Below are 26132 nucleotides of genomic sequence, written 5' to 3'. Positions count from 1 at the left end.
GTGTGATGCAAGCTGCGGACTGGGGGGTTTGTCAAGGATAAAGCCCCCAGGTGAATGCTTGGCTGCGCAGGATGCTTTTAAAGATAATCGGGGCCTTGTGCTTGGCATTGTTATGCTGCAGAAAGGCGGACGAGATGGTAGGTGAAAACCTGAGGGCGTACAGGGTGTCATAACATGAATGGCCAATCGTGATGTTCTACTGACAATTTAAGGAATGTAATAAAATAGTGTTTGTAATGGGCGTGTATAATGATAATGTAGATGTTACGGCAGGACGCGACAAAGGGAAGGATGATCCAGGGGGTAGCGCCAACAAAAAAGGGGTTTATTCACAAATAGAAGAGAAAACAACGGGGAAACCAGCAAATAAAGGGAGCACAAGGAGTCAAAACCAAAAGCAGGTACTACAAGAATGGAACCAAATGAATTAGAAAGAAAACGAACACAAAACTACAACTGCACTGGGAGCAATACCAGCAACAACAAAACCACAGATCAGTAGGAACACAGGAGAAGAAAAGCACAGCTACTGACACACAGAAACAACTACAATGACCGACTGAAGAAATGAACAAAGGCAGGCACTTTATACAGATAATAAGAACTAACAAGGGGCAGATGTGGGCTGTAAGGAACTAGGGGCAACAAGGAGCAGGTGAGGTCAATTAACAGATCTAATAGCTAAAAGACCAAAGGAATCTAAAAACAAGGACAGCTGGACATAATACAACCAGAGCAGAAGGGATTGTAACAGAAATACATCAAACACACGTTAAAGCAAGAGGACACGAAACATCCATCCATCCATTTTCTAAACCGCTTATCCTACTGGGTCGCGGGGGGTCCAGAGCCTATCCCGGAAGCAATGGGCACGAGGCAGGGAACAACCCAGGACAGGGGGCCAGCCCATCGCAGGGCACACTCACACACCAGTCACGCACACATACACACCTCTGGGCAATTTAGTAACTCCAATTAGCCTCAGCATGTCTTTGGACTGTGGGGGGAAACCGGAGTACCTGGAGGAAACCCCACGATGACATGGGGAGAACATGCAAACTCCACACACATGTGACCCAGGCAGAGACTCGAACGCGGGTCCCAGAGGTGTGAGGCAACAGTGCTAACCACTGCACCACCATGCCGCCCCAGGACACTAAAGCAAAAGATTAAATAACAATTATTTGAGGCTGGTCTCTGGCTATTCTCTAACCCACAACCAAAAAGGAAGTTTGGATGATGACCAAGCGCACATCCCATTAAGCCACACAGCGACCCAGGGAATAGGGAAACACTGGGGCTGAGGGGCTACAACACAGAGGGGGGATCCGGATGGCCAGTGACACCTGCTGGCCAAATACGGACAAGATACATGGAAGTGGACCGATCCCGACACAATCATGCTTCTGTCTGACTGAGTGTTTTGGGCTGCTTTTGGAAGCGCTGCTTTTGATATGAGAGGGCCTCCTATTGGCTGCGTGTTCTGTTGGCTGACGTATTCCCTTGCTTCCCCAGGTACACCATCCAATCCCTGCAGCGGGCCGATGCCGGGTCCTACCAGTGCGTCGTCAGGAACAGGATGGGGGCACTGCTGCAGAGGAGAGCAGAAGTGCAAGTGGCCTGTAAGTGCGAGTCTGCTTTTCCCCTCAGCACCATGTCCGGGTTGTATCTTGTCGTATATTGAATGTATTTTTAATTTATTATACTGTATGTGTATTGAATGCTGTGCTTCACTATTCTGTCATTGCTATTTATCTTTCTGCATTATGTGTTAAGTCCGCTTGGTATTACACAAGCAAATATTTCACCCTACTTATATAAATAACTATAAAACTTTTCAATCTTTTGAGTTCTCGACACATCCGAGACAGCCCCCCCCACGCCCCTGCCCCCCCCCACGCCCCTGCCCCCACCCCCACCCCGCAGCCCCATGCAAACACGCCAGGCGAGCAGCCACATGTCGGGTCTCCTGAATGCTGCTGCACTATTAGCAGTGAGTAGTGCATTTAGGTGACGTTTCGCTGCCCATTTGCTCATCCACTTTGTACAGGATGGTCTTTGGCAAAGCAAACATTTTTCTTCACATTGTAGGACTGCCTGTCACTCTCAATCCTCTCATTTCCATTATTGTGCCATTTCAGACATGCTAAAAATACAAACATTTAATATATGCTTTATTATATTGCCGTCGGAGCATGAAATATTAAAACGCGACGTTATTTAAAGCTTCAAATCTGGACAGAAATGCCCATTTTAAGATATATGGGTTACATAAAGCAATATCATTACGGAATGACTTTGTTTAATTTATTGTTTTTATATGTACTCTCTACCTGTCAAAAAATGTTTTATTTGTCTCCCACCAAAAAAAACCTTTTAACACCCTGCACTTTGCTGGAAAAGCCTGGCGTCACATGATCCCAGCGTAATTGATGACTCCTCTGCTGAAAAAAAAACAGTTAAAAACCAGCTTATGCTGGTAGCTGGTTTTAGCTGGTCTTGGATGGTCTAAGATGGTCTAAGATGGTCTAAGATGGTCTTAGACAGCTCTTGATGCTCTTTCATGGTTTAACTGGATGCGTCAGCAGTTGGTCATGCGGGTGTGGCTGGCCAATTAAGCTGGTCATGCTGGTCCCAGCTAAACCAGTTAGAGTGACCATTATAAGGTGGCATCACTAGCTAAACCATCAAACTGTGAAGCAAAAACATACCTTAAGCTAGACAAATATCATAAGCTGGGCATCCAGCTTAAGTTGGGAAGCAGTTTTTTTCCACAGGGTCTGTTGCTGTAGCGATGTTCTCCTCTCTCCGCAGACATGGGGAACTTCGTGGAGCAGGAGCAGAGGAAGTCGGTGGTGCAGGGCAAGGCCGCCATGCTCAGCCTCCCCGCCGTGCGCAGCTTCCCCCGGCCCCAGGTCACCTGGTTCCGGGATGGCTATAAGATCATCCCCAGTGAGAGAGTGTGAGTCAGCTTCACCGGGACCCCTTAGCGGGGTCTGGCCCTCGTGCTCTGATGTCCATCCCCCTTCTCTGCTTCACTATCTGGTCGGTGTGGCTTGAGTCCGTCAGCATTTGCGATTACGCATTCCACCCTGACCGGCTCTTCTCATGCCATGGCTCTTCTCTTGCACTACAGTAGTGAAAAGATGCCCGATTGTGAACATTCAGCTGATTGACAGAATGGCTACGTTCCTTCTCCCCTACAATGCTATCAGAAAGGTCCAATTAATCGGCGGCCCCCCGCCATCCTTTGATTTGGAACGCAGTAGCCGGCCGGCGCTTTGGTGTAATTAGCAGCTCTGCCACACAGAGGCGCCGAGACAGGCCCGACTCCTCCTCCCTGCTGAGGGCTGCGTCACTCTGAGATGGCTGGAATCAGTCCCTATTCCTATGTAGGCTACTTAACAGCTTGGCTCTCCTCACTGTCCCTGGGACGGTTTTCTATTGATCCGGAAAACAAAAATGTGCATATATAAATAGAGAGAGAGAGAGAGACACACACACACACGTCTGAGAATTTGTTGGGAAGGGGAAGTTGAAATTATACCATATTACAAGGGGCTAATGTAAATATTGATAGGGTTAGAAGGTCTCTAAAAAGCTGAGGGTGGAGGAGGGGCGGGGGGTGTAAGGGTTCTTGGTGGCGAATTTGCCAGCTCCACGTAAGCCGACAGGTGACTGAAACGGAGCGGCGGATTCCTCGGTGGTGAGGGGCATGTCCAGGGAAAGCAGATGGCCAGAGCTCTGGGAATACAAGAATGTGTACACACTGCAACGCGGACCAATCAGAAGGGCTTCCTCGATTTTCCTTTGGTAGAGACAAGTCTCCCCGAGAGGCTGATTAGATCACCTCCACTCTGCCAAGAATAGTATTGCACTGGAATAGTGTAGGGCAGTGTGTCTGTCAGAAAAACACACTCAGATTATCTGTCTTTTAAGATACATAATTGCAGATCATAATCACGCGGCTCTTGTTAAGTGAAGTCAAGGTCAAGTTGGAAGTAGATAAGCATAATGGTACGGCTTGTTTAAACGTGGCTGACAGTAGGCCTAGATAATGCAGTCTGATTCCGCAGGAAATTTCGGTTTGCCTCAAAGTATCTGACTCGAATAGAGAAATCCCTCATGAGCCGACATCACTCTTTACAGACCGATAAAAGGGAGGGAGCCTTAGCCATATTGGGGGAAGCGAGGAGTATTTAGACAGAAGACCTCATTTCTCTACTGTGGGATGACTGTCTGCTTCTAGTGCATTTAAGTCTGACTCCCACAAGTGTGAATTAAAGTAGCACCTGGGTCTCGATTTGGCTACTTCAGTTACTCCTCTTTTGACAATTAATGCCCTGATGAAAAGGCAGCGACTCTCCCTAGGCGGCGAGTTTATTTCTCAAACCCCAGTTACCTCGAGGCCTCTGCAGATGTTTCAATGAGTCTCAAATACATGCATCTCTTAAATGAACGTGTTTATTTAATATTTAGTGAAGTGACTGTTTGTGGCCAACAGGGGGCCCCATGGAAAAAGCATGATTTGAGTGGTGGTAAACTGCCTTCTCTCAACATTCCTTCCAGGATGGAGTGGTAGGGGGTGGTTAGTTTGCCAGAGGTCACTCGTAAGGCAGCCTAAATCCAGCGGTCATCTTACTTCAGGTTTGATGCAAGCCTCAAGTGCTTTTCACGGAACCTTAGCGAGCACGAGAATTGGGTCCCTCTTAAAAGGAACCGTGGAAGATACGCAGGGTGGTGATCCAGGCACGCGGTGCTCAGCCTAGCAGTGAAACCACAGAAGGGGCAGCCGGAGATGAGGGGAAGCGATTCCATCATTTTTGCTCGGCAGCGCATTACCGCGCGCCTGGACGTGATGTCACATCCTTAATTGGGTTTTGCTGCAAAAGAGAAACAGTGCGAGGAGCTCAGCCAGATAAACGCGAGGGTCCAGAGACGGCTTGGCTGCAGGACTTCGGGGGAATGTGCTGTACTTTATGAGTTATACAGGGTGATGAAATGAGCGGCCCCTGCAGACGCCTAGATTAAAAGTGAGCGATTGTGCTGCATGGGATCAATAGGCATTTCAGAGTAAGGTGAATGAGCAGCGATCAGTCTCAGCCTTCCACATGACGGCTCCCGCACTTAATTGTTTTGTGAGGCCGATAAACGCGGCAGACTTGACTTTGAATTAATTTCACTGGTTGTGGGTCTGTGCTTAGCCACTGCTTCAGCCGTGTGATGGAAGCTGGAGCCCGTCGCTCCCGTCGCACATTGCGGGGGGGTCACATGACCTCCCCCAACAGTACACGACCCTGTAGATGTGAGCTCCACCCTCAGGGTGAGTGGCAGAAGCGCGGTTCTGGAACAGGCGCTCTCCTGTCGGCTTGCTGCGTTTCCTGGATTATGCTCGACGCAGTGTATTAATCTGTGTCCAGTGAGACACGGGCCAGATGGCTGCTTACGTCCCCAGAGGGCCCTGTGATGATGATCGTCATGATATGCTTTATGGACCTATTGATCCGACAAAGATCACTGTAGAAGTGGCCCCAACTCCCTGACGGCGGGACTCGTCGCATGTGTCATGCGACGCACGCAGCTGACGCCATGCCGTGAGGCAGGCAGTGGCTCTCCGCCCACTTACCTACCGTCGGCCCACTGTCGTTTAAAATCAGCCGCGTCTCTGCCAGTGTGCTGCTTGTGCTGGTTTCCGTTGGCACCACGACCCAGTACCGGATAAGCGGTGGGAAGTTGGACACAAGGACGGTTCCCGCTGGTTTACAAGTATTAACAAGAGCTTTCAGATGGTTCTGTTAATTACGTTCTTAGTTGACATGATTTTGATAAGCCAGTTGTCTGAATCATTTGAGTATATTGTGAACAGTGTTTGGATCGTTTGTTATTCCTGTGTGCAGTGATCTTTTGTCTGTTTCAAACAAAACTGCTGATGAATTTCACTTCATCCTTTGCGTGCCACTGCAAATTTGCCTCGTTTGAAATAAAACATTGTTTATGTGAAGGAGTCACTCTGTGGTAATCAGTAAACCACTTCATGTACAAGAGATTTCACTTAATTCAAATGTCAGTATCTCTACAGAGACTAAGGATTATTCAAAGTTATGTAAACTGATTTTAATTATGAATTAATTATGTTCGGGGGCAAACTTCCACTGTGTTTTCAGAGGGGACGTCCACTTCCTGGCTTCAGCAGGCAGATACTCTGGCTGTAATTATTATAAGTTGAGCTGTTGGGGGCCGGGGGTGGGCCGGGGGTGGGGGTAGGTCATCTTCCCAAAGATTTTAAGCTGAGATTCTCTTGCCAGCTCCGAGCACTATGGCCACTTACAGTGGCGTCACGCGTGATCACGCTGTGAAAAGGCTGTCACTGCGCTTCTATAGGCGTAGAGATGTTTGAAAATGCCTGTGTGAAGTTTGTGTTTTTGGTCGCGTCATTTATGCGATTGGCAGCGTTGGCTGTGGTTTTTGTCTGATTGCGCCTAAGAGGCTGAAAATTGCTAAAAACATCAAGGTCTGGAATTGTCCACTTTTAAAACCCAGACTGAATCGTTCACTGAAGGATCTTTAATGATATTGCCATTTACGAGACAGCTGAGTGTTATCTTTCACTAATGCATATTTGACACTAAGGTATGATTTTTTTTCAAGTGGGAACACACCTAGCCTGATGGGCTGTAGTGTAGTTGTGATTTCCGACTTAAAATGATAAGTTGAAATCCTTTTTTGAAACTAAAGCTGGCGTCAGATATGGGTTATAATTAATACAGTGCGAAGACGTGGACAGGCTGTCTAACTTCAGTTTTTTTGCCGATACTTTGGCACTTGAGTGGATCTTTCAAATGAACCTGGAAAAATTTACCTGGGGATTATGACAGTAACCTATTTTTCCTCATAGATATAGGCTAATAAGCTTTGTTGAGCCATCTGTTACGGAGAAGCTAATTGACTTCTCCTCACGTTAAAAAGGTGGTTGTCAAATGAAGAAAAATGATATACGAGTGCAGCAGATTTCCTTCCAGAGAGCCGAGGGGAAAAAGATGAGAGCCGGGTAGGAGGGTCCCTGCCGGCATTATCAGAATTGGTAACCTGGGCCTGAACTTTCGGAGCAGATGCGATTTCTCCTGAGTGAGCACTGCGGGGCCGTCACTCACAGTTACCGACGTTTTTATTCGCATGACCTGTTTCGATCCACCTTCCTCTCTCTCTTGCTTTTCCGATGCCGCCTGCCCTAGGGACCCCCCCCCCCCAAGGATAGCACTGACAATGCCTGAGTGTCACATGACCCTCTTTTATGGCAGGTTGATCATTTTAATTGCATAGTGTGTGTGTAATGGGGGAAATGACGTGATTCAGATGCTTTGGTGTTCAGTACAAAGACTCTTGACTATTAGAACAGACAGGTATTTAGCGTTATTATTTTTAAAAATTATTATTACTGTTTTGTTTTATTGCTTAGCTAGCCCTTGTATCGTTTTTGCATTTTTACATATTTTTTATTGGATCAGTTCAAGTAAAGTACCAAGTTCAGTGGCACAACAATCAGATTCTGCCTTGAAATGGTCATTTCAGTCTTCATTACAAAGGCCTGTGTCTAACCTCCATGATGATTCAATGGAATTTTCATAGTGCAAACATTTAGCCCAGTCTTGAAATGGGGCATCTGAGTAACAAGCTGCCCACCCCAAGCCCTATTTGCCTGTAATCGGGACAGCATCCATCGCTGCGTCTGACGTGATAGTGCCCAGCTCTCCTGACCCCCCCCCCCCCCCCGTTGCCCTCATTGAGATGAGGGTGGTGTTCGCCTGAGGTAGTCAAAGCCACCAGCATATCCAAGTCGAGTCGTCCCTGTGACCTGCCCCGCTCTCTGGAAGAACACACTATACTTTTATCTCTTGACGCTTAATTAGGCTTTTTGTGCTGACTTGGTAGAATGTTTTGATCCTAACAAAGCTGAAATCGCTCCGCTCCCCTGTTGTGTGAAAAACTTTTTCCACATTAAAGGTTTCCTTATAATCCCTGTCAGCATCGTCAGTAAATGCAGCCGTTTGCCCCAAGCCCTTCGTAGGCATGGAGGCTGAGGGCATAACAGGAGGGGGCGGGCAGGCGGGCGGATGGCCCCCCCCCTTACAGGGCTCCTGAATGGCATGGCTTCTTCCTACTCGTTCGGAGCCTGGTGTAAATCCATTGTTAAATGGCTCCTTTAATCTCCACAGCATGACTCGCTTATGTGGCACTTTATCAGAGGCTTTTTAAAAAAATCCCAGGATAACATTTCATATGCTCTAATCGAGTCACGGGTTTCCATGACATTTTCTAATAAATCCCGGAGATTTGTCGGCCGACATGCTTCTGTTGCCGAATCTGCCGTTTTGTGTTTTCTGTCAGAATCGCTTCCTGTGACCCGCCAGCAGAGCGGGCTGGACGGGCAGCCCCGTGATTCTCCCGTACGGCACCTGCTTCGCACGTCGTATCAAATCTCTCCAGCCGTAATGGAATGAGAAAAGGATTCTTTGAGTCATATAATATATATATGACATGTATTAGAGGCATCCTGTGCTTCCTGGGACATGTTCCAGGTCCACTGTGACCCTGCACTCCATAAGTGCTTCCACGACGGATTGGCGGATCCCTGCTACTTTCTGTAATATAGGTGGCAATATGCTTTATTCATTTATTTTTGTGATTGTGAAGTTCATTTTGCACTGGAATATGCAGTTTCTTTGTTGCTGTGGATCGTTGTACCTCTGTATATGCAGTTTTTACTGACTTTTAATTTCTACTCTAATATCAGCAATGTTGTTAAGATTGAGTTTAAGAGCTCAGAAAAGCTTTTTGCTGATTTTTTTTATTTAGTTTAGCCAAGAAAACATTTACAGCTGGGTTCTTTATTACATTCTGTGCTGTCTTTCCTATAAACATCATGTAAATTACTTTTTCTCAATCAAACTCTTTTTTAAACATTTACTAATCCACTGCCAAAATCAATCCTTTTTTAAATTGTTCTTTAGTCTTTAAAATGAACATTCTTCTGTCTGTTTTCCAAATTTCTTCCAAGCCTAGCAACAAGTGCCTTTACAGCCACATGGTCCAGTTAAAAAACAAGAATGACAGCGACCAAAAATGTTGCTTCGTTACCCACAGTTGGTTTCTTCGAGGGCAGACTGCTGTCAGCCTGGGGACCCGCTGTCCCGCTCAGCTGTACATAGCAACATTTGATATCATAGGACTGTGTATCTGCATGGGTTTGTTATGGAAACCGTCTCTCTCTGACTCTCTGACTCCCTTCACTTTGCCCGTTGTGCCCTGACCTACATGCTGGTAACCCACCAAACTCCCCTCTCCTCTGATGCACCGATTCATGCGTGTGAGCTAAATCTCTCACACTCATACTTTACATTCTTCAGTGTTTTGCAGCAGCCGTTTAAGATTTGAGGTGAAGGACCGAATGTACTCGATGTTGTAAACATAAGGAACTCGACAGCTAGCTCCAGACATTTACGCGTACATATCGTCTGCTCCGCAGGAAGATAAACGCTGCTTTGTTCAGCTGGCGCGGCGCGGCTGATTAGCGTCTCGCTGTTTTGGTTGGAACACCTGCTCCGGTGCGGCCATGTTTTGGCGATCTGTTTACGGCACGTGAAGGTGACAGGATCCGTCAGAGCGAGCACTGCGCCGGCTTTTCACATTCGCGACACCTCCCAGGAGCCGCATTCTGCCGGCTTCCCAGACGCGGCGGCATCGCCGGGGAGAGCTGGGGAAAGCTGACATGTGGAATCATTTCTATCTGGCTGGCACGCTCTCCATAAAGCCCTCCCAGTATCCTCTTCTTGGCTGGAGCGAGTGTCTCCCGTTCCTCCTGGAAGCCAGATACCTGGCGTGAATCGATCTGTGTTCATCCCTGATGGGCATCACTGGGATGTTCCAGTCACAGAGCTACAAGGCGCAGATAGCATCAGATGTGGTTGGGGGGAAGGGATGAGGGGAGTCTGCTACATGAAATGTCCCTCTGCTGTCCACTTAAAGCACATTTTATTAGTCCTGCTCTTCACCTTAGGGGAAAGTGCTTTTACAGCCACATCTTGCCTCGCTGTATTTCAGCCTCTGGCCTGTGTTTGCTCTCCAGTCTGGTTTCCTTAACTGCCAAACACCTGGGGGTCAGCATGGTCAGCATGGTCTTGTCCATTGAAGGACTTATGCTGGAGAAGGGCAACTCGCACCCGTCTCTTTACCCCTGCAGAAGGTTTCTTCTATCCCAGAAGGTTTTTTCGCTATTTAGTCCCAAGAAGTCATTTCTATGTTGCCCATTTTAAAGTCCTGGGTGACTCTGATGGCCCCTTTAGGAAGTAAATTACAGAGAGCCCTCATCAGTCATTCCTTGTGTCCACAGGGAGGGTCTGCGCTCCCTGTAGGTCTCTGTTCACATTCATCTTCCTCTGCTACCCTCGCTCTTAAATAAATTAGCCTATTGTCACCACGGGAGAAGGTGTCCTGGGGCAGTCCGTGTGACTGTAGTTAGCACAGGGGAAGGGCTTTCTTCAGACTCCTGTAAACAGGTTTCCGCAGCGCTGGCCCCCGCTAAGGAAATTCTCTCGCCAGCGGTTTCTTAAATTTGCACTCATTAAATGATTGCCGGGACCCGGTGGACTCAGGGGGCACCTAGTTAATAGCTAAGGGCTGCCGTCGCACGTCTGTTACGAAGGCGGCGCGACTCCGGCAAGTTACAATCAGCCGCGAAAGGAGCCGGCATGCCGAGCGACTGCGGCGTCCTGCCGCACCATTTACACGTCCGAGGGCAGCATTATTGAGTACAGACCTCGGCGCTGTGCAGGAAAGCGAACCGGAGGTTCCCTGGCCTGGCGGTTCCAGCGCCTCTGTAAGGGGAAAAACAAAGACACATAATTAAGCCACAGTGTGGACCGAAGGAGACCTCAAGCAGAAGGACAACAATACAGGTGACCTTCAGAAACTCCTCCTCCCTGGCCTATTGGTCATGCATCTACACGGCGTGAGGTGTGATGGTCTCCACGGGCAAAAATTATCCGCCCGACAGCATGACTGACAAACGGGCCTAATTGCAGGAGCGTGTGTAGGAGGTGGATCTGTAGCCGAACGTTTATTTGCCGGAAATCACTAACCGGTAACATTGTTTGCCAAAGCCGGCCAACAAGTTACCTCAGCAGAAAGGTGGAAAGAGTCCCTTATAAAAACGATCTTATTTCATAGTGGTAAATCACTGCTCTGCGAATGACAAACAACAACAAGCCGTCCAGAGCCTGGAGGATGAATATATGTTTCCCTGAAAACAGCGTTTTTGTCAGAGAAGGTTGAATCCCTCTTGGGGGCACGGAGGCGGGGGTGGGCAAATTCGGTGGACTCCTGATGAATGAAATCTTATTGTGGGGTGAATTTGATTTAACATTCTTCTGTCAGTTTATTGAACAGCTCTGTGGAGGTGGCTGTGTCGGTTCAGTGCGACGAAGTACGTGGTCAGTATGGCTAAAGGCTTTCCAGAAAGTTCTGACGATGTCTGCAGGAGTTCTGGCTGTTATGTGCCTTTTGTATTCTTGGCGAGCGGCAAACGCTGTCCTCTTTGTGACACCTTCAGGGATATCGCTGGTAATTTTTTACTGGCTCTGTTTTTGCGCCCAAGTCGAATGGGTTTCACGTGACACAATTCGACAGGGTCATCAGCGCCGGCGTGACCCTATACTGTTACGTTAGGGTCTCCAATGGGATGATTTCAGCCATCTTTGTGTATATCGCCTGTCTCACTTCACCCAGTGGGACTCATGCATCAGTAGTAACAGAGAGGCCTTTAATGTAACGCCTTACATTGATGTCATGCAGCGAGACGCGCCGAAGACCCTGTGCTCTCCTCGGGTTGTAGAGTAACAGCAGCGTCTGGGCCAACTGACAACCGATCCACTTCAAATTGCGAGATGAAGCTCTCCGATCCTGACACATAGAAACGCCCAGGCCGGATGTAGGGGCCGGGGCACAGCCCTGTCTCTCCCGAGGCCTGACGGGGTACAGTGGGGAGGGGGCACTGATTACTCTGCCCTCTGAGACGAGAAGAAAAATAACCGGCCCATTAACAAGATGAAGTGAGAAAAAATCTTCCAGGAATAGCCTGTTTTTGTCATTGTCATTAGTCACCTGGGTGCTAATTCACAAAGGGGGCTTGAGAGCCGGGATTATCTAAAGTGATCTGATTTGAGTGCGTCAACTTTAAACAATCACATCCTCTGCATTTCTGTAAATCTGGCCACTTTGAACAACATGATCCTCTTTGGTGATATACACCAATCAGCCACAACAATAACATCGCCTGGCTTACTGTGTAGGTCTCCCTCGTGCCATCAACACAGCTCTGACCCATCGAGGCATAGACTCCACAAGACCCAAGAATTTTTGATGGTATCTGGCACCAAGATGTTAGCGGCAGATTCTGTAAGTCCTGTAAGTTGTGAGGTGGGGCCTCCATGGTTTGGACTTGTTTGTCCAGCACATCCCACAGATACTCAGTAAGTTTGAGATCTGGGGAATTTGGGGGCCGAGTCAACTCGATATTCCTCGAACCATTCCTGAACAATTTCTGCAGTCTGGCAGGATGTATTATCCTGCTGAAAGTGGCCACTGTCATTGGAGATTTCCATTGTCATGAAGGGGTGCACTTGGGCTGCAACAGTCTTTAGGTAGGAGGCACGTGTCAAAATACCATCCACGTCAATGCCAGAACCCAAGGTTCCCCAGCAGAACATCACACTGCCTCTGTCAGCTTACCTTCTTCCCATAGTGGATCCTGGTGCCATCTCTTCCCCATGTAAACGACGGACACGAACCCAGTTGTCCACATGATGTAACAGAATATATACCTCATCAGACCAGGCCACCTTCTTCCATTGCTCCATGGTCCACTTCTGAAGCTCACGTGCCCCTTGAGGGCACTCTCGACAGAAGACGGGGGTCAGCCTGGGCACTCTGACCAGTCCCATTATACAGCAAGCTTGCGATGCACTCTGTGCTCTTACACCTTTCTATCATAGCCAGAATTAACTTTGTGCTATGGTAGCTCTCCTATGGGATCGGACCAGACAGACTAGCCTTTTCTTTTACCCCATGCGCAGCCCATGACCTTGTCACTGGTTCACCAGTTGCCCTTCTTCTGACCACTTTTGGTAGGTATTGAGCACTGCATACCCAGAACACTCCACAAGACCTGCCATTTTGGAGATGCTCTGATCCAGTCATCAAGCCATCACAGTTTGGCCCTTGTCAAAGTCGCTCAGATCCTTACGCTTGTCCATTTTTCCTACTTCTAGCACATCACATTCAAGAACTGACTGTTCACTTATGTAATATATAATGGCACCCTTGGCAGGTGCCATTGTCATGAGGTAATCAATGTTATTCACTTCACCTGTCCGTGGTTTTAATGATATGGCTGATCAGTGTATTCGCTATATGGAGTTTCCCCTCAAAAGAGGCATATTTATTAAAAGGCTGGGAAATGCTCTTGTATTTAATACCCAGTCATTAACTGATTGGTACAGTTTATAAATGACCCATTTAATTATCCTGCAGAAATGACACATTTCATCGATGCCTTAGGCTTTACAGTGGCTCAGTAGGTGCCTCTATTGCCTCGAACCTCTTGAATCGTGCCGCTGCTGTGTGAGTGTCTGGTTTGCACGCTTTCCCTGTCTTGTGTGGGATAATTGGTGTTTCTGAATTGCTCGTTATATGAGTGTGTGTTGTGTGTGTGTGTATGTGAGTGGGTAAACCTTACCTATGGGGACACAATGTCCCTACAGCGTGATGAATACCCGTTTTGCCTGAGATAGCGTCACAGCCACCATATCCAAGCCAAGTCGTCCCTGTGGTAAACTCAATTTAATAAAAATCTGTGACTGCAATGAAATAACTAAAAATGCAAAAACTCCCCATAAAGATGTTTACCTGGTATGTGTGTGTGTGTGTGTGTTTGGTGCAATGGACCGACATTCTATTCTGGGTGCATCTGCCTTGTGTCCTGTGCTGGCTTTATCCCAGGCCCTCAGTGAACCTGTCCTGGATGGATGGATGGATGGATGGATGCTGCCACAGCAGTCTTTTTGTTTCTGGTTAAATGGTCCACAAATGATCATTTCTTTGCTTGGTGGTTAAAGCATTCCTCAGGTGCCCATGCTTCTTTTTCTTCTCTAAAAGTGCTGTTAATGTTTATAGGCAGATGATCCACCCAACGGTAAAACAGCAAATCTGATTGTCTTTTCAAGCCGTACAGGCAAGACCAGCAGCAGATCGCAGAAAGGAGTCCATGTATTTGTCTGCAACGAAAGGGGCAACTTTCTGGGCTGCCAAAAAGTATATTTATCGACGTGATGTAATTGTGCCCTGGATTCAGCTGTAAGCAGTGGGATCAGCTGATATTAGTGCTGTAAATGCACAGGGACTCAGCTCCTCATGAATGTTGTCACATGCATCTAATCCGAACTGGAGCGCGTTCCGTCAGCAGGCAGCTTCCCTGGGCTTCTCCTATACCACCCCTCCCCCCCCCCACCATTAATTTCAAAGATGCACATCCTGTCTATTTTTATCAGGCTGAAATACGTTTACAGCTTTTGTCCATTTTAATTTCACAGTCGTCTTTGAAACCTATTGACGATGCTCTCGTGTAACTCCCATGCAAATTTTATGCAGAGCAGCAGGCAGGCAGAGCGGGAATGCGAGCGGCGGTCACGATGCGCGTGCAGCGCCGCCGGGATCAGCGTGTGGGACGCTGGGTACGGCGAAGCTTCGCTGCTTTGCAGGTCATGCTGTTACTCTGCTTTACAGGGGAAAAAAAAAACATGCATATGTTTGTGTCCCCTACAGACCTAGAGAGCTAATGCTGTTTCACACCAGAAATAAAATCTCTGCACAAGTAGGAGTGTCTGTTGGTCTGTAAACGCTGCATATCAGATCCCCAGGAAAGACCCAGTCTGACTCGAGTGCCGCCTTGCTATGTGGACTTTTACCTGAATTTGTTGAGGAGTCACCTTCTGGCGGTTTGGTCTCTTTATGACTGGGCCTATAGAACTTGTGTGTTTGTCTGTCTCTGTCTGTCTGTCTGTCTGTCTGTTTACCCCAAACCCGAGATGCACCAAGGCCAATATGAACATTTCATCTGGTGGAAGGTCTTCTTAAAGCCCTCATCATTGTTTGCTACCTATATTGCGAAGCCAGTTAAGGTCTTAGTGCTTTCATAACCCAGAATGATACCATCTGGACCTAAAAATGTAAACAGGCATGTTTTTGGTCTCCTGGATTTGTGCCATTTTGTTATTTTTTTTACTGTATACATGTTATCTGGCTTTTAAAAAATGAATCCGGATTTTAAAAATAATTTATCATCTGTGCACAGATTTGGCTGCCCCCTGCTTCCTCATGAGTTTGCGTGTGTGTGTGTTTCATAAAGACCCAAGACAGACGACCTGCCAGACTTGGTGCATTTGTGAAAAAGACTTCTTGTTGGCTAGTGCTAACGCTAAGTGGATGTCTGAAATAGCTGGTTTAGTATCTGGCACAAGACTCACATTTTTAATTAAATGAGTAGAATATCGTAGCATCTGAATTATAGACACCGATTATCTAATCACGTGCAGGTGATAAAAATCTAACTCTGCCCAGAAAAGACACTCCACTAAATGCCTGTTTCTCTGAATCACTGAATGAATTTAAGTCCTGCTGTTTGTATAAATCCCAGATCTTTCCCACTTAGTGTAGAAATGAAAGGTAGCATTTAACAGCAAATCGCTGTTAATGATCTTATAGCATTTTGTTGACTGTTTCCATAAAATGTATTTTTTGGTAAGACTCCCCTACCGGTCTCGGGATGTGGGTGATCGTCCCTTTGCACCCGTAACCCATTTTATTTTCACAGTCACCCTCTTTCATGTCAGACCTGCCATGGGAGGCACTCATGCACTTTGCCATAATTTTTTTTTTCTTTCCACCTTTGAAATGGCGATTTTTTTCGTTGTTGTTTTTTTGCCACCCCCCCGCCCCCCCCGAAATGCCAATTTCACATTTCTTTATTCTGAAGGCCTTTTGTTACCCTGTTTCCCCACTACTTCTGCCCGTCCCTGAAAAGAGACTCTTCAAAGCCCATGTCGACTATGAACTCCCCCGTGTCACGTGGAGATCCTATCAGAATCCTTTGCTGGCAGTGCAGCACCATAGATTACAGCAGGGAACGAGAAAATATATTACTAAAGGAAAGCACGAGATAGCTTTTACAGCTAGGTTTAATTCTGAAAATAATAAATAATGTTCAGTATTTTTTCAGTATTTCCACTGAAGTCACTTAAAGTCTAAGGGTTTACTCTGTAAATCAAAATAGTTTGGGTACTGGAAGATAACAAGAAAAACGCATCTTTTGCAATTGTTTACTTATATCGCAGATAATTCTTCTGTAATATTATATTAGTTCAGAATATACTAGAATAAATTAGTCCTTTCTGTAAGTTAACATGAAGCAGCTAGCTACAGAATGAATGAGAAAGTGCATCTTAGAGTTTGTCAAACTTTTACCCTGGTTTTCAGATGTACGAAACGTGACAGGAAAACAGTTTTTCTAATCGTGTTTAACTCCAGTCACACAGCACCTGTCAGAGATGTTCATACATTGGGTATGAATCACCAGGTATGTAAGTGATTATGAAAAAGCCACGTCTTTATTTTCAGTGTATGCATCCTGCTGAGCTGCTAATACTGTACATGTGCTTATTTTTAGCAGATATTCTTAATGGGGCCTTTTGCAAAATAACCTGTTATTTCCAGGCATATTTGTAAACGAGCAAATTTATAAACACATTACTGTTGCCCTAGGGGGTGCTGGCAATTTTTCCATTAGTGGCTCTGTTTTTATCCTCGGCCTCTATGAGAGCATATGCAGACCTCTTAGCATTCTGCCATATCTTGAAAATTAGTGATCTATTGTTTGTCTGAGACGTTAGTCTGAGGTAATTGCTGCTTATTAGGCATTGCCATCTTAAGTACCGTGGGGACGGACTTTCTGCTTAAAAGGAAGACCTTTACGTTTCTATAGTTACCTCATTGAGTCGTAATCATTCATCTGTTGCTTTCGGTAGCATTTTAGTGTCCATCTTGGGTCATCTTTTTAATAACGCTTGTCCGTTTTTTTCCAGCTCTTGTTTATACAATATTCCCAGGCTAACCTGTGCCAGCTACGATTATAGCTTGTTTGTTGGTGTGGCCATCCTGTAGTCAGCGTGGATCCCAATGCCCCACTGCAACGACGGGGACACTGTGCTGTAAAAATGCTGCTGTCCATTAGATAAGGTGTAAAAACTGAGGTCCTGACTCTCCAAGCTCATAAACGATTCCGGGCACCTTTCGAAAGAATAGGGATGGTACCTCAATGCTCTGATTAAATTGCCCACTGTGGAGCTTTCAAACCGGATAATCTCGTAATCATCCCCTGTATCTAACTGGTGAATTCTCTCCTGCCCCTTAACCACCTTAGCTACTCTGTGGTGCGCCTACTGGGGCAGAATGGTTGCTATCGGATCATCCATTTGGGTGCTACGCAGTGGTGCTCGTTGAAGTGGCTCCCCATTGCTTCAGTAAAGCACTTTAGCTGTTGTGAAAAAGTGCTATATAAATGCAGCATTCATTCATTCATTCATTCAAGCTTTAAGTATTGCAGTAGTGCTCTTATGAGTACAATTAGTCACTTGTGCTGCAAAATGAGCGTCTTTGCGCTTGCCCTTTATGGGAACTTTCTGGGCCTCGATCCAGAGTCCCTGCAGTTGGGAGTCTCAGATAAGCTATGCCACACCTTCCTGGCCACCTTTGAATTTATTGCGTTTGACATTCTTGCATATAATTATCCCTTACACCCGCTGTCTCCCCTCCCCGTTGATGCTGGGCTCTTCTCCAGATCCCCTGCCTCACCGCTTCGTTCACCCTCGCCTTTCCCGCAGGGCCTGACCTCTCCGCCTCTCAGGGGCGCTGGGGCCAGTCTGGGGGCCCCTGCGTTAGCAATTCGTCCACATTGTCTTTTTGTAGAGAAGTTCAAATTTCTCCTGTATTCCACATCACTTCTGATATTCAGCACGAAAGGCCTGCAGGTAATTATATAGGGAAAAATCTCGGTGCTCTCAGCGACACTGAGTGCTGCATTAGTACAACGAGGCTCAGAGAGGGTCTCTAATAGACATCAGCACAATGGCTTTAATGAGCTGAAGTGCTCAAACTTTTCCTTAAATGCTAAGAAGGGTTGAAATGTGTGCTTAACGGAATGAACTTTGTACCTTAACCGTTATGAGAACATCATTGTTTTCTTGGATATCTGACAGTTTTTGACATTTCTGCACAATGATGTCTAAAATTTTACCTAAATTATTACATAGTATATTAGATATGTTGCATTAACATGCCTATATGTAACATAACATCCAACCATCACACAAAAAAACTATTTTCACCAAAGTCTTTGCAAGAGGGACAAACATCCCCATCTTTTCTTTGTCAATTCTAGATGTCCAAGGCTGAGATTTAGCAGAAACGGCCTTAATTGCGAGATAATCAGGCTTTTAACTATCTGTCTCGCTGACAGATCGATCATTAGCGGAGCCGCTAATTCTGCCCGACGGTGTATGGCGCTCATGTCAGCCGTCTGCGCAGACATCGCCCGGCTCTCGCGCTTGTCTGCTCAAACACATTGATTTTCTTCAGCCTGGTATCATAAACAGCTGTCAATGAGGGTCCCTGTCGGTGATTGCTTACATGCCCGTGGAGACGATCAATCTAATTTATGTTTAGCAGACAATGTCTAAATTGCATGGTTTGTTCTATCCCAGTGCTGTGACTCTTTTGCTTCAAAGATTATTTGAAATGTGATTGCAGCTCTTCCGTTTGTATGGATCGGAATCGCAAAGTATGATTTAGTAATACAAACCATAATGTTTTGGCATGAAAACTGGATGTATGTTTGGTTGAAAATTGATGTAAGATGTATGGTTGTTTATTTCTTTCCAAGCTTGGACTGTGTTTACTTAAATAGCTGTTATTTAGGAACTGTGTAGAACAACAGATAAAGACTTGCTTTGAATGAAATATAATGTGAAATTTGATTTGTTCATTTGCTCGACTCACCAGCGTTAGCTTCTCTGAAATTGAGGACAGTGTTGTGACAGTCTGGCGGTAACCGCTCGTGGAAATATTTAGCAGCCTGACGGTATGATGGCGGTGGAGGGGCTCAGCGGGCAGCTTTGTCGCCATGCTCCCCCACCCAGGCTCGTCGTTAGCATACGCACTCTCCCTGGGTTTTGTTCGCGGGTTTCGTCCTGGTAGTCTCGATTCCTCCCACAGTCCAAAGATGAGCGGTTAGCCGAATCATATATGTGTCCTTTGATGGACTAACATCCTGTCCAGGGTATTTCTGCCTTATTATAGGCTACAGTGATAATAAAAGTAACTAGATAGACCTATGGTACTGTACTGTACCTGCCCCCGACATACTGCTGAAGCCGGGCAATGTTGTCATGAACGTCACAAAGTAGCACGTGAATTCGTGATTACGAACCATCGTATTTACTGCAATTTTTAATCTAATAGGCATGATGGCAGTCCATTCGTAAGTAGGAGCTGTCCACAAGCCTGACGTTCTTAACCTGGGGACTGCCTGCCTGGACCAGTAGCAGGGAAGATGGATGCATGAGCACGTGATGGTATTGTTTGTCGGTGTGTACATTTGCTGCTGACACCTCCCTTTGTAGGACTCCTGAAAGCAGAGGGTAATTTAATTGGGACCAGGGTAAATTATCCCAGCTCTGTTTGAGTTAAACACATGCCACAGTGGCTTGAATGAATCGCTGGTACAACATGCTGATACACAGAGCCGGCGGTTATCGTGTGCTGCTTCGTTCGGTGTAGAGCAGCGTCTGACTGATTCTCCCTGAATTTTCAGATATTTTTGTGATATCATAAAAATCGGGGCAGTAAATGTAAGCTGTCATACTACAAGACATGTTGTTTCCAGTATCTCTATTTAAAGGAGCAAATATAACATTTAAAAATACAAATTTGCTTGCGTTACCCTTTATTTAATGAATGCAGACTTTTAACTGGGACACTGACCTTTGGTCTGTTTTTCCGTCAGTTTGCCATCACTGTTTTCGAATCATCCCTGGGTGTTGCATTATTCAGTGCAGGATCTCACTGTGTACTCAGATATTTTGTATTCATACATATTAAGCATCGAAGTTACATTTTTAGTCCTGAAATACATTATTCACTTTAATTGTCATTTGGGTTAGAAAATATTCTCGTTTGAGTATATAAGATATTCTGTTTTTGTGTCCCATAAGGGCAGTAGAAGGAGTGAGGTAATGCATTTTCATATCTCAAAATGAAAATGCACTATGCACTCCAATGACAGAAATGGCTGGTGTACATGTAGGAACACAGTGCCATGATTTGCTTAAGTCTGCCATCCAAACTAGTACCACAGTCATGAAAGTAGGTCTACAGAAGAGCTAATTCTGTACCGTGATGGATAAACCATATCAACAAAGAACACAAATCATAATTAAAGTTAAAGGTCAGCTTCTGTATAGCATCCAGTTAAAATTACATTCAGCATTTAATTAAATTACATATCCTGAAATATAAAAATATTACACATCATAGCAAACCATTACTGCAGTCCACTGATGTGTAGATGTGTAACAGGGTTAATAGGATAAAACACATTGCAGTCACACACCTTGGGACTCTAATATAAGAAATAAACACTTTATATATTTGTAAATTGGTTCCATTACATACAATCATGATTTTAGTGTTTTATTATTAAATCCCTAATTGCCGTTTTCACTCTACTTTGTATTCCCCGAACAGGGAATATATATGGTTTTGGGACTGGTGTACTACCTCCTCAGACACTTTTTCATTTAAGAGGATAATGCCAAAAAATTTTGACGGATTGCTTTCAAACTAGGCAGAGGCGTTGTACAGGTGACAAACTGGAAATGCGTATATTTTCAGACAAATCACAGTAAAATTGAAGCAGCCCTGCATAGTGGTAGCAAAGAAAAGGAGTGTTTTGACATTTGATCCTGTTAAAGCGATAACTGGAGAATTAATTTAAAGATCTTTTTTAGACTTTGTAGACAAATTGTGAGGGTGAACTGGAATTGATCAAATTTTGAGACAGATTGTACCAAAACAGGTAATGCTGCTTAGTGGCAGCAAAGGGAAGGGTGATCGCAGATGGCACTTGACCTTGTGAATGTGATAAGTCAAAAGGTATTTGATGGATCTTATTGTTGCTTTACAAAACATTATATGGATGGATGGTTTACGCCAGCATTCATTTTGCGACAGATTTCCTAAAAAATAATGGGGCAGCGCTATGTGGCAGCAAAAGCAGGAAAAGGAAAAGGAGGCTCTTGAAGACGCTTGGTCTTGTGAACACAGTAACTGTTAAAGTATTTGATTGGTTTTTTTTTTTTCTTCAAAAATTCCAAGCATAGCATAGGTTAAGATCTGTACGTGAACAAATTTTGTGGCAGATCTCACCAAAACGGAAACAAGGACAGGTAGTGTCAGCAAAGAGAAGGGCACCTGCAAAAGATTCTTGACCTTGTTAACAGGCTAACTCTACTTGTTTTTTTACTCTATTTGATCTTTGATGGATCTTTTTACCATTTCACAAAAATATTATATGGATAAAAATCTACAGCTGAAGATCTAACACCAGAGATGAATCACCCAGAAAAAAACAGCAGCACTAGGTGGCTATAGCGGAAGGATAGGGATGCTGCTGATGCCATTTTGTGAACAAAGTATTCCATGGATCTTTTTGTTTTTGCATTTAATTTGTAATTTTTTAATATACTCTGGTTGTATTGTTCAGTGAAATTTAGGGGGGCTAGAGATGAAGGGTTAGGGTGTGGGAGGGGTTGGGATTAGATGGGACAGAGGCTGATAGGCTGTCTGGGGAATACATTGTTGTCGTGCTGACAGCATCAAGTAATATATTTCTGTTCTGAGCCATTTTCTTTCCTTAAATATATTCATTGTTGCATTTGTTGAGCTCTTGTATATATTGAAGAACTTTTATCAGAATGAAAATGATACAAAACTTGTCTCAATCAATGAATTCAAAGATACCGCAAAACAAAATCCTTAGGTAAAGTTATTCTTAAAAAAATACGAGTAAAGAAAGCATTGCATTTGTGGCCGTGCCGTGGTGTAATCTGCAGTAATGGTGCAATACTGTAATTTGCATTAGTTTGTAGTCCAACTTTAAGGTCTAGTTACTGAGGATTTCTGTTCTTTATTTTTCGTCGCTCCCCTTGGATCATATTTAAACCTTTGCATGCTTACAGACAACTTGAGCTCTTTCTTTACACTGAATCGCCAGGCTGCACATCTCAGCGTAAAGATCAGATAAGCAGTTAGGGTGGCAAATTTTCCAGTTCTTGGCTAGCTTCTTCTGTAGCTTGTAGTGAGGTCAACAAGTATTGGCACCATAGCCATTGTGAAGATAGAGAGTAGCAATGCCAAATGCCAAGGAAACTTTTCCTGATACCCTGGGCAGGATAACTAATGAGATGGTTGATTGGTTGGTTGGATGGATGGATGGATGGATGATGGATGTATGGAGATCTGAAAATAATCTGAAAGTGCTTATTTAGCGCGGATGATAGCAATTGGGAATATTCATTATAGATGCCCCATGGCAGGAGAGGAGAGACCATCAATTCTCCTTCTTACCGGCTATTGGCGTGCAGTCCTGCTATTTCTGTGACTGCTGATATCCATTCATCCATCCATCCATTTTCCAAACCGCTTATCCTACTGGGTCACGGGGGGGTCCGGAGCCTATCCTGCTGATATCCATTTGGTCTTTATTACTATTAAGTATATTATTAAGTTTGTACACACACACACACACACACACACACACAAACACACACACACATATATATATATATATATATATATATATATATATATATATATATATATATATATATATATATATATATATATATATATATATATATATATATAGATAGATAGATAGATAGATAGATAGATAGATAGATAATTTTCTTAAATGTATACAAAATTTATCCGTATGGTTGTCTATTATATGTTGAAGTCAAACTTGAATATACTGCTTAGTTTATATAATGAAAGGAAGTAATTTTTATGCATTCCTGCTGGATTAATTAAAGATTTGGCACTCTTAAAATGTATGAATAGCGTAATAAGTTTGAATATTTGGTTTTAATTTATAAAAATTAATATTTTGAAATATTTTTTTTGTTTAGTTTTACATTGGTGCTGAGCTTGGAGCTATGAATTGACAGTATTGGTTATCTTAGATCATATCTTTATTATTCTTTATGAACTAAATGAGCACTAATTGCTATGAGTCAGCCTATGAAATGAGTTCTAACAAAGCACATGGTGACTTATAGCTGTTCACAATCCGCGGTACGCCTACTGTACATTGTCAGCCTTTGTTGCGCTTACTGCTGAAATGCCGGATTAGTATTTTTCCCCAGTGAAACCAAATAACCTTTGACAGAGCCAGCCAGAAACATACAAGTGACTCTCATTTCATCCCTCGATTTCATATTCAAGGATCTATGAAGCAAAAAGTCACATTCAGGAGATGAGCAATGGGAAAATACCATGTCAACACATTTTTGGAATATCAGTTAATGACTCTAGTTCCACTTCACATATTTTAGGCATAAAGGAAAATAGCGCCTTTGTCAGTAATATAAAGTGGTTTTGCCCTGTTTGTTCCATTGAGAAAGCTTGTTCTTGATACTGTGGATGAACTAGGCTGCATGCAAGGCTGGTCAGGTCCCGGAGCGTGTAAAGGACCGACTACCTTGGAGTGGACGTTCTATTGCAACTGCCTGAAGGTGACTTCTGTTAGTGGGATACAAACACAAAACTGAGAAAAGTACCAAAAATCCACTTAATTTCAAAAACAAGAGGTCAGGAAATGGGATAGATCAACATCGGCTGTCCTGCATAATCCCTCACACGTGTCTAAATTGTAGATGTTACCTTAAAAGCTATGCAGTGCAGTCCGCCCACCTCGCTGTCACACACACACACACACACACACACACACACACACACACACGATCACGAACTGAACAGAATGTAACTGGCATACATTTAAGCAGTACTACTGCAGGATATATTCGATTGAACGTTGGTGTACTGTGCAGGTCACCCACACAAAAGTCAGTTAAGGCAGAACAAATGCTAGCAAATCAGCTGAACATTTGTATCATGATGCAGATCAAGCTGTGAAACTCACAGCGAAACACGGTCAAAAAAAAGCAGAATGAGTTGATTATCAAGACCTGTTTATTCACAATCTATTCACAACATTTGGACCAGAGGCGGTAATTACTGCTACTTACTTAATTGTTGCTCTGCCACTCCGAAAAGCCAGTGAGTGGTAATTGGGAATACTCCTAAACATACATACACACACACACACACGTAGGGTATACCTATCCTTATGGGGCCCACTCATTGACTTCTATGGGAAAAATGCTAACGTTAACTATGACAACCTTAACCCCCACCCTGCCCTAACCATAACCATAAGTAACCAAGCAAAATACAAGAGTTTTTGCATTTTTAGTTTTTTCATAGCAGTCACTGGTTTTTATAAAATATAGTTTTCCATTATGGGGACCAGGAAACCGGTCCCCATAAGGGAAAAAAAAACGGATATTTATCACGTTATGGGGACATTGTATCCCCCATAAGGATAGGTATACCCGCTCACACACACACACGCACATACACAAAGAGGTATCCATCAACGTACATCTGTCAGATGAGGATGTAATTTATTCCTGACGTATCTCGATCATTATGAAAGAGACATCAAATATACTGTACTGTATACGCATCACAATCATGCAATATCACACGTATTTAACTAAACTTCTACAGTGGCTGTGTGATTGGATTGTTCCGGTTGTTGCTACATGCCACACTCATGCTAAAATACATCCGCTAACGTTCACTATGTCTGCTTCAGATGTCTCCTGACGAGCATCGTGTGCATGCTTGTAGGTGCTGCACAAACAGCTAAATAACAATAAAAGAATGATCCCCCAATTATAAGTCTCGTGTTGACACTTTATTTTGCAGTTTTTTCACCAGTCTCTGAAGCCCTTGTCATTTCATGGTGCGCCATTGTTATTACCTTTGTTTCCCTGGTGTTAAATTCCAGTTTTACAGGCCCGTGTTGAGTCTGGATCGGCTCCGCACTCCCCTTTCGTTATGCGGCGTATCAAATGGATGCTGCTGACAGCTCGCGAGCCGCCGTTGGTTGGATGCTGTGTGGAGAGAGTCTTGCTTCTGGGCCCTTTCTTAGCCTCCAGCCTCTTCGTCCGGATCCGCTCTCGGGGTGTCGGCTGACTGCTTCAGCTGATGACTGCATATAACCGTGCGGATGTGTATATCCCGTCAGCCGCTGTTGCATCTTGGTCTAGAGTCCGTCTCTGCAAGCTTGCCCTACGGTGGAACTCGATTCTTCTGGCCGGAATGGTTTCTGTGACGCCCCATGCCCCTACCTCCTCTAATCGATAGTACACCTGTAAGCACAATGGCTACACCGGGACATATTTGGCTGAGTGGTTTGCTAGTGTTAACATAGGGAGGCGGATGTTTTTTTTTTGCCAAAGCTGATCGACAATTCAGGACTGTTGGCCTGTTTCCAAGATTCTTGGGATTGGATGAGTGCAGAGCTCATTTAAAGGTCTTTAAAACCCATATGTAGCAATTTTGTGCAGAGCGATTTTTGGTCATCTAAAATAACATTACCATGAAATAAAAAAGTTACTAATGATCATAACCCTGCTAATAAATGGTAATAGTAGTTATGATATATGGGAGTATAATGGCTGTTAATAAAACGCTATTCTGTCTGGATTTGTTATATATTAAGTAAGATAAATCTGGTCTTGCTTATTTCCTTCTGATTGTGCTTTTATTTATAAACACAAGGAGTCGCCTCTCCTTTTTGTAACAGACAGACAGATAGGTACTTTATTAATTTCAGAGGA

The 26132-nt window shown here is 44.5% G+C and overlaps 1 protein-coding gene across 1 annotated transcript in view; it reads left to right on the top strand.

Annotated features, from left to right (window-relative positions):
• sdk1b (sidekick cell adhesion molecule 1b) overlaps window positions 1-26132 on the top strand; it is a 293033-nt gene that overhangs the window by 135640 nt on the left and 131261 nt on the right. Inside the window, exons 4-5 of the mRNA XM_049014318.1 lie at window positions 1516-1622; window positions 2815-2962. Of these exons, the coding sequence (XP_048870275.1) occupies window positions 1516-1622; window positions 2815-2962 (255 nt within the window). The remainder of the gene's footprint in view (window positions 1-1515; window positions 1623-2814; window positions 2963-26132) is intronic.

This window comes from Brienomyrus brachyistius, chromosome 5 (genome assembly GCF_023856365.1).
Source record: "Brienomyrus brachyistius isolate T26 chromosome 5, BBRACH_0.4, whole genome shotgun sequence".
NCBI classification, from domain to species: domain Eukaryota; kingdom Metazoa; phylum Chordata; class Actinopteri; order Osteoglossiformes; family Mormyridae; genus Brienomyrus; species Brienomyrus brachyistius.
Note: the sequence above shows the minus strand (reverse complement) of the source record. Positions and strands in the feature narration are given on the sequence as shown.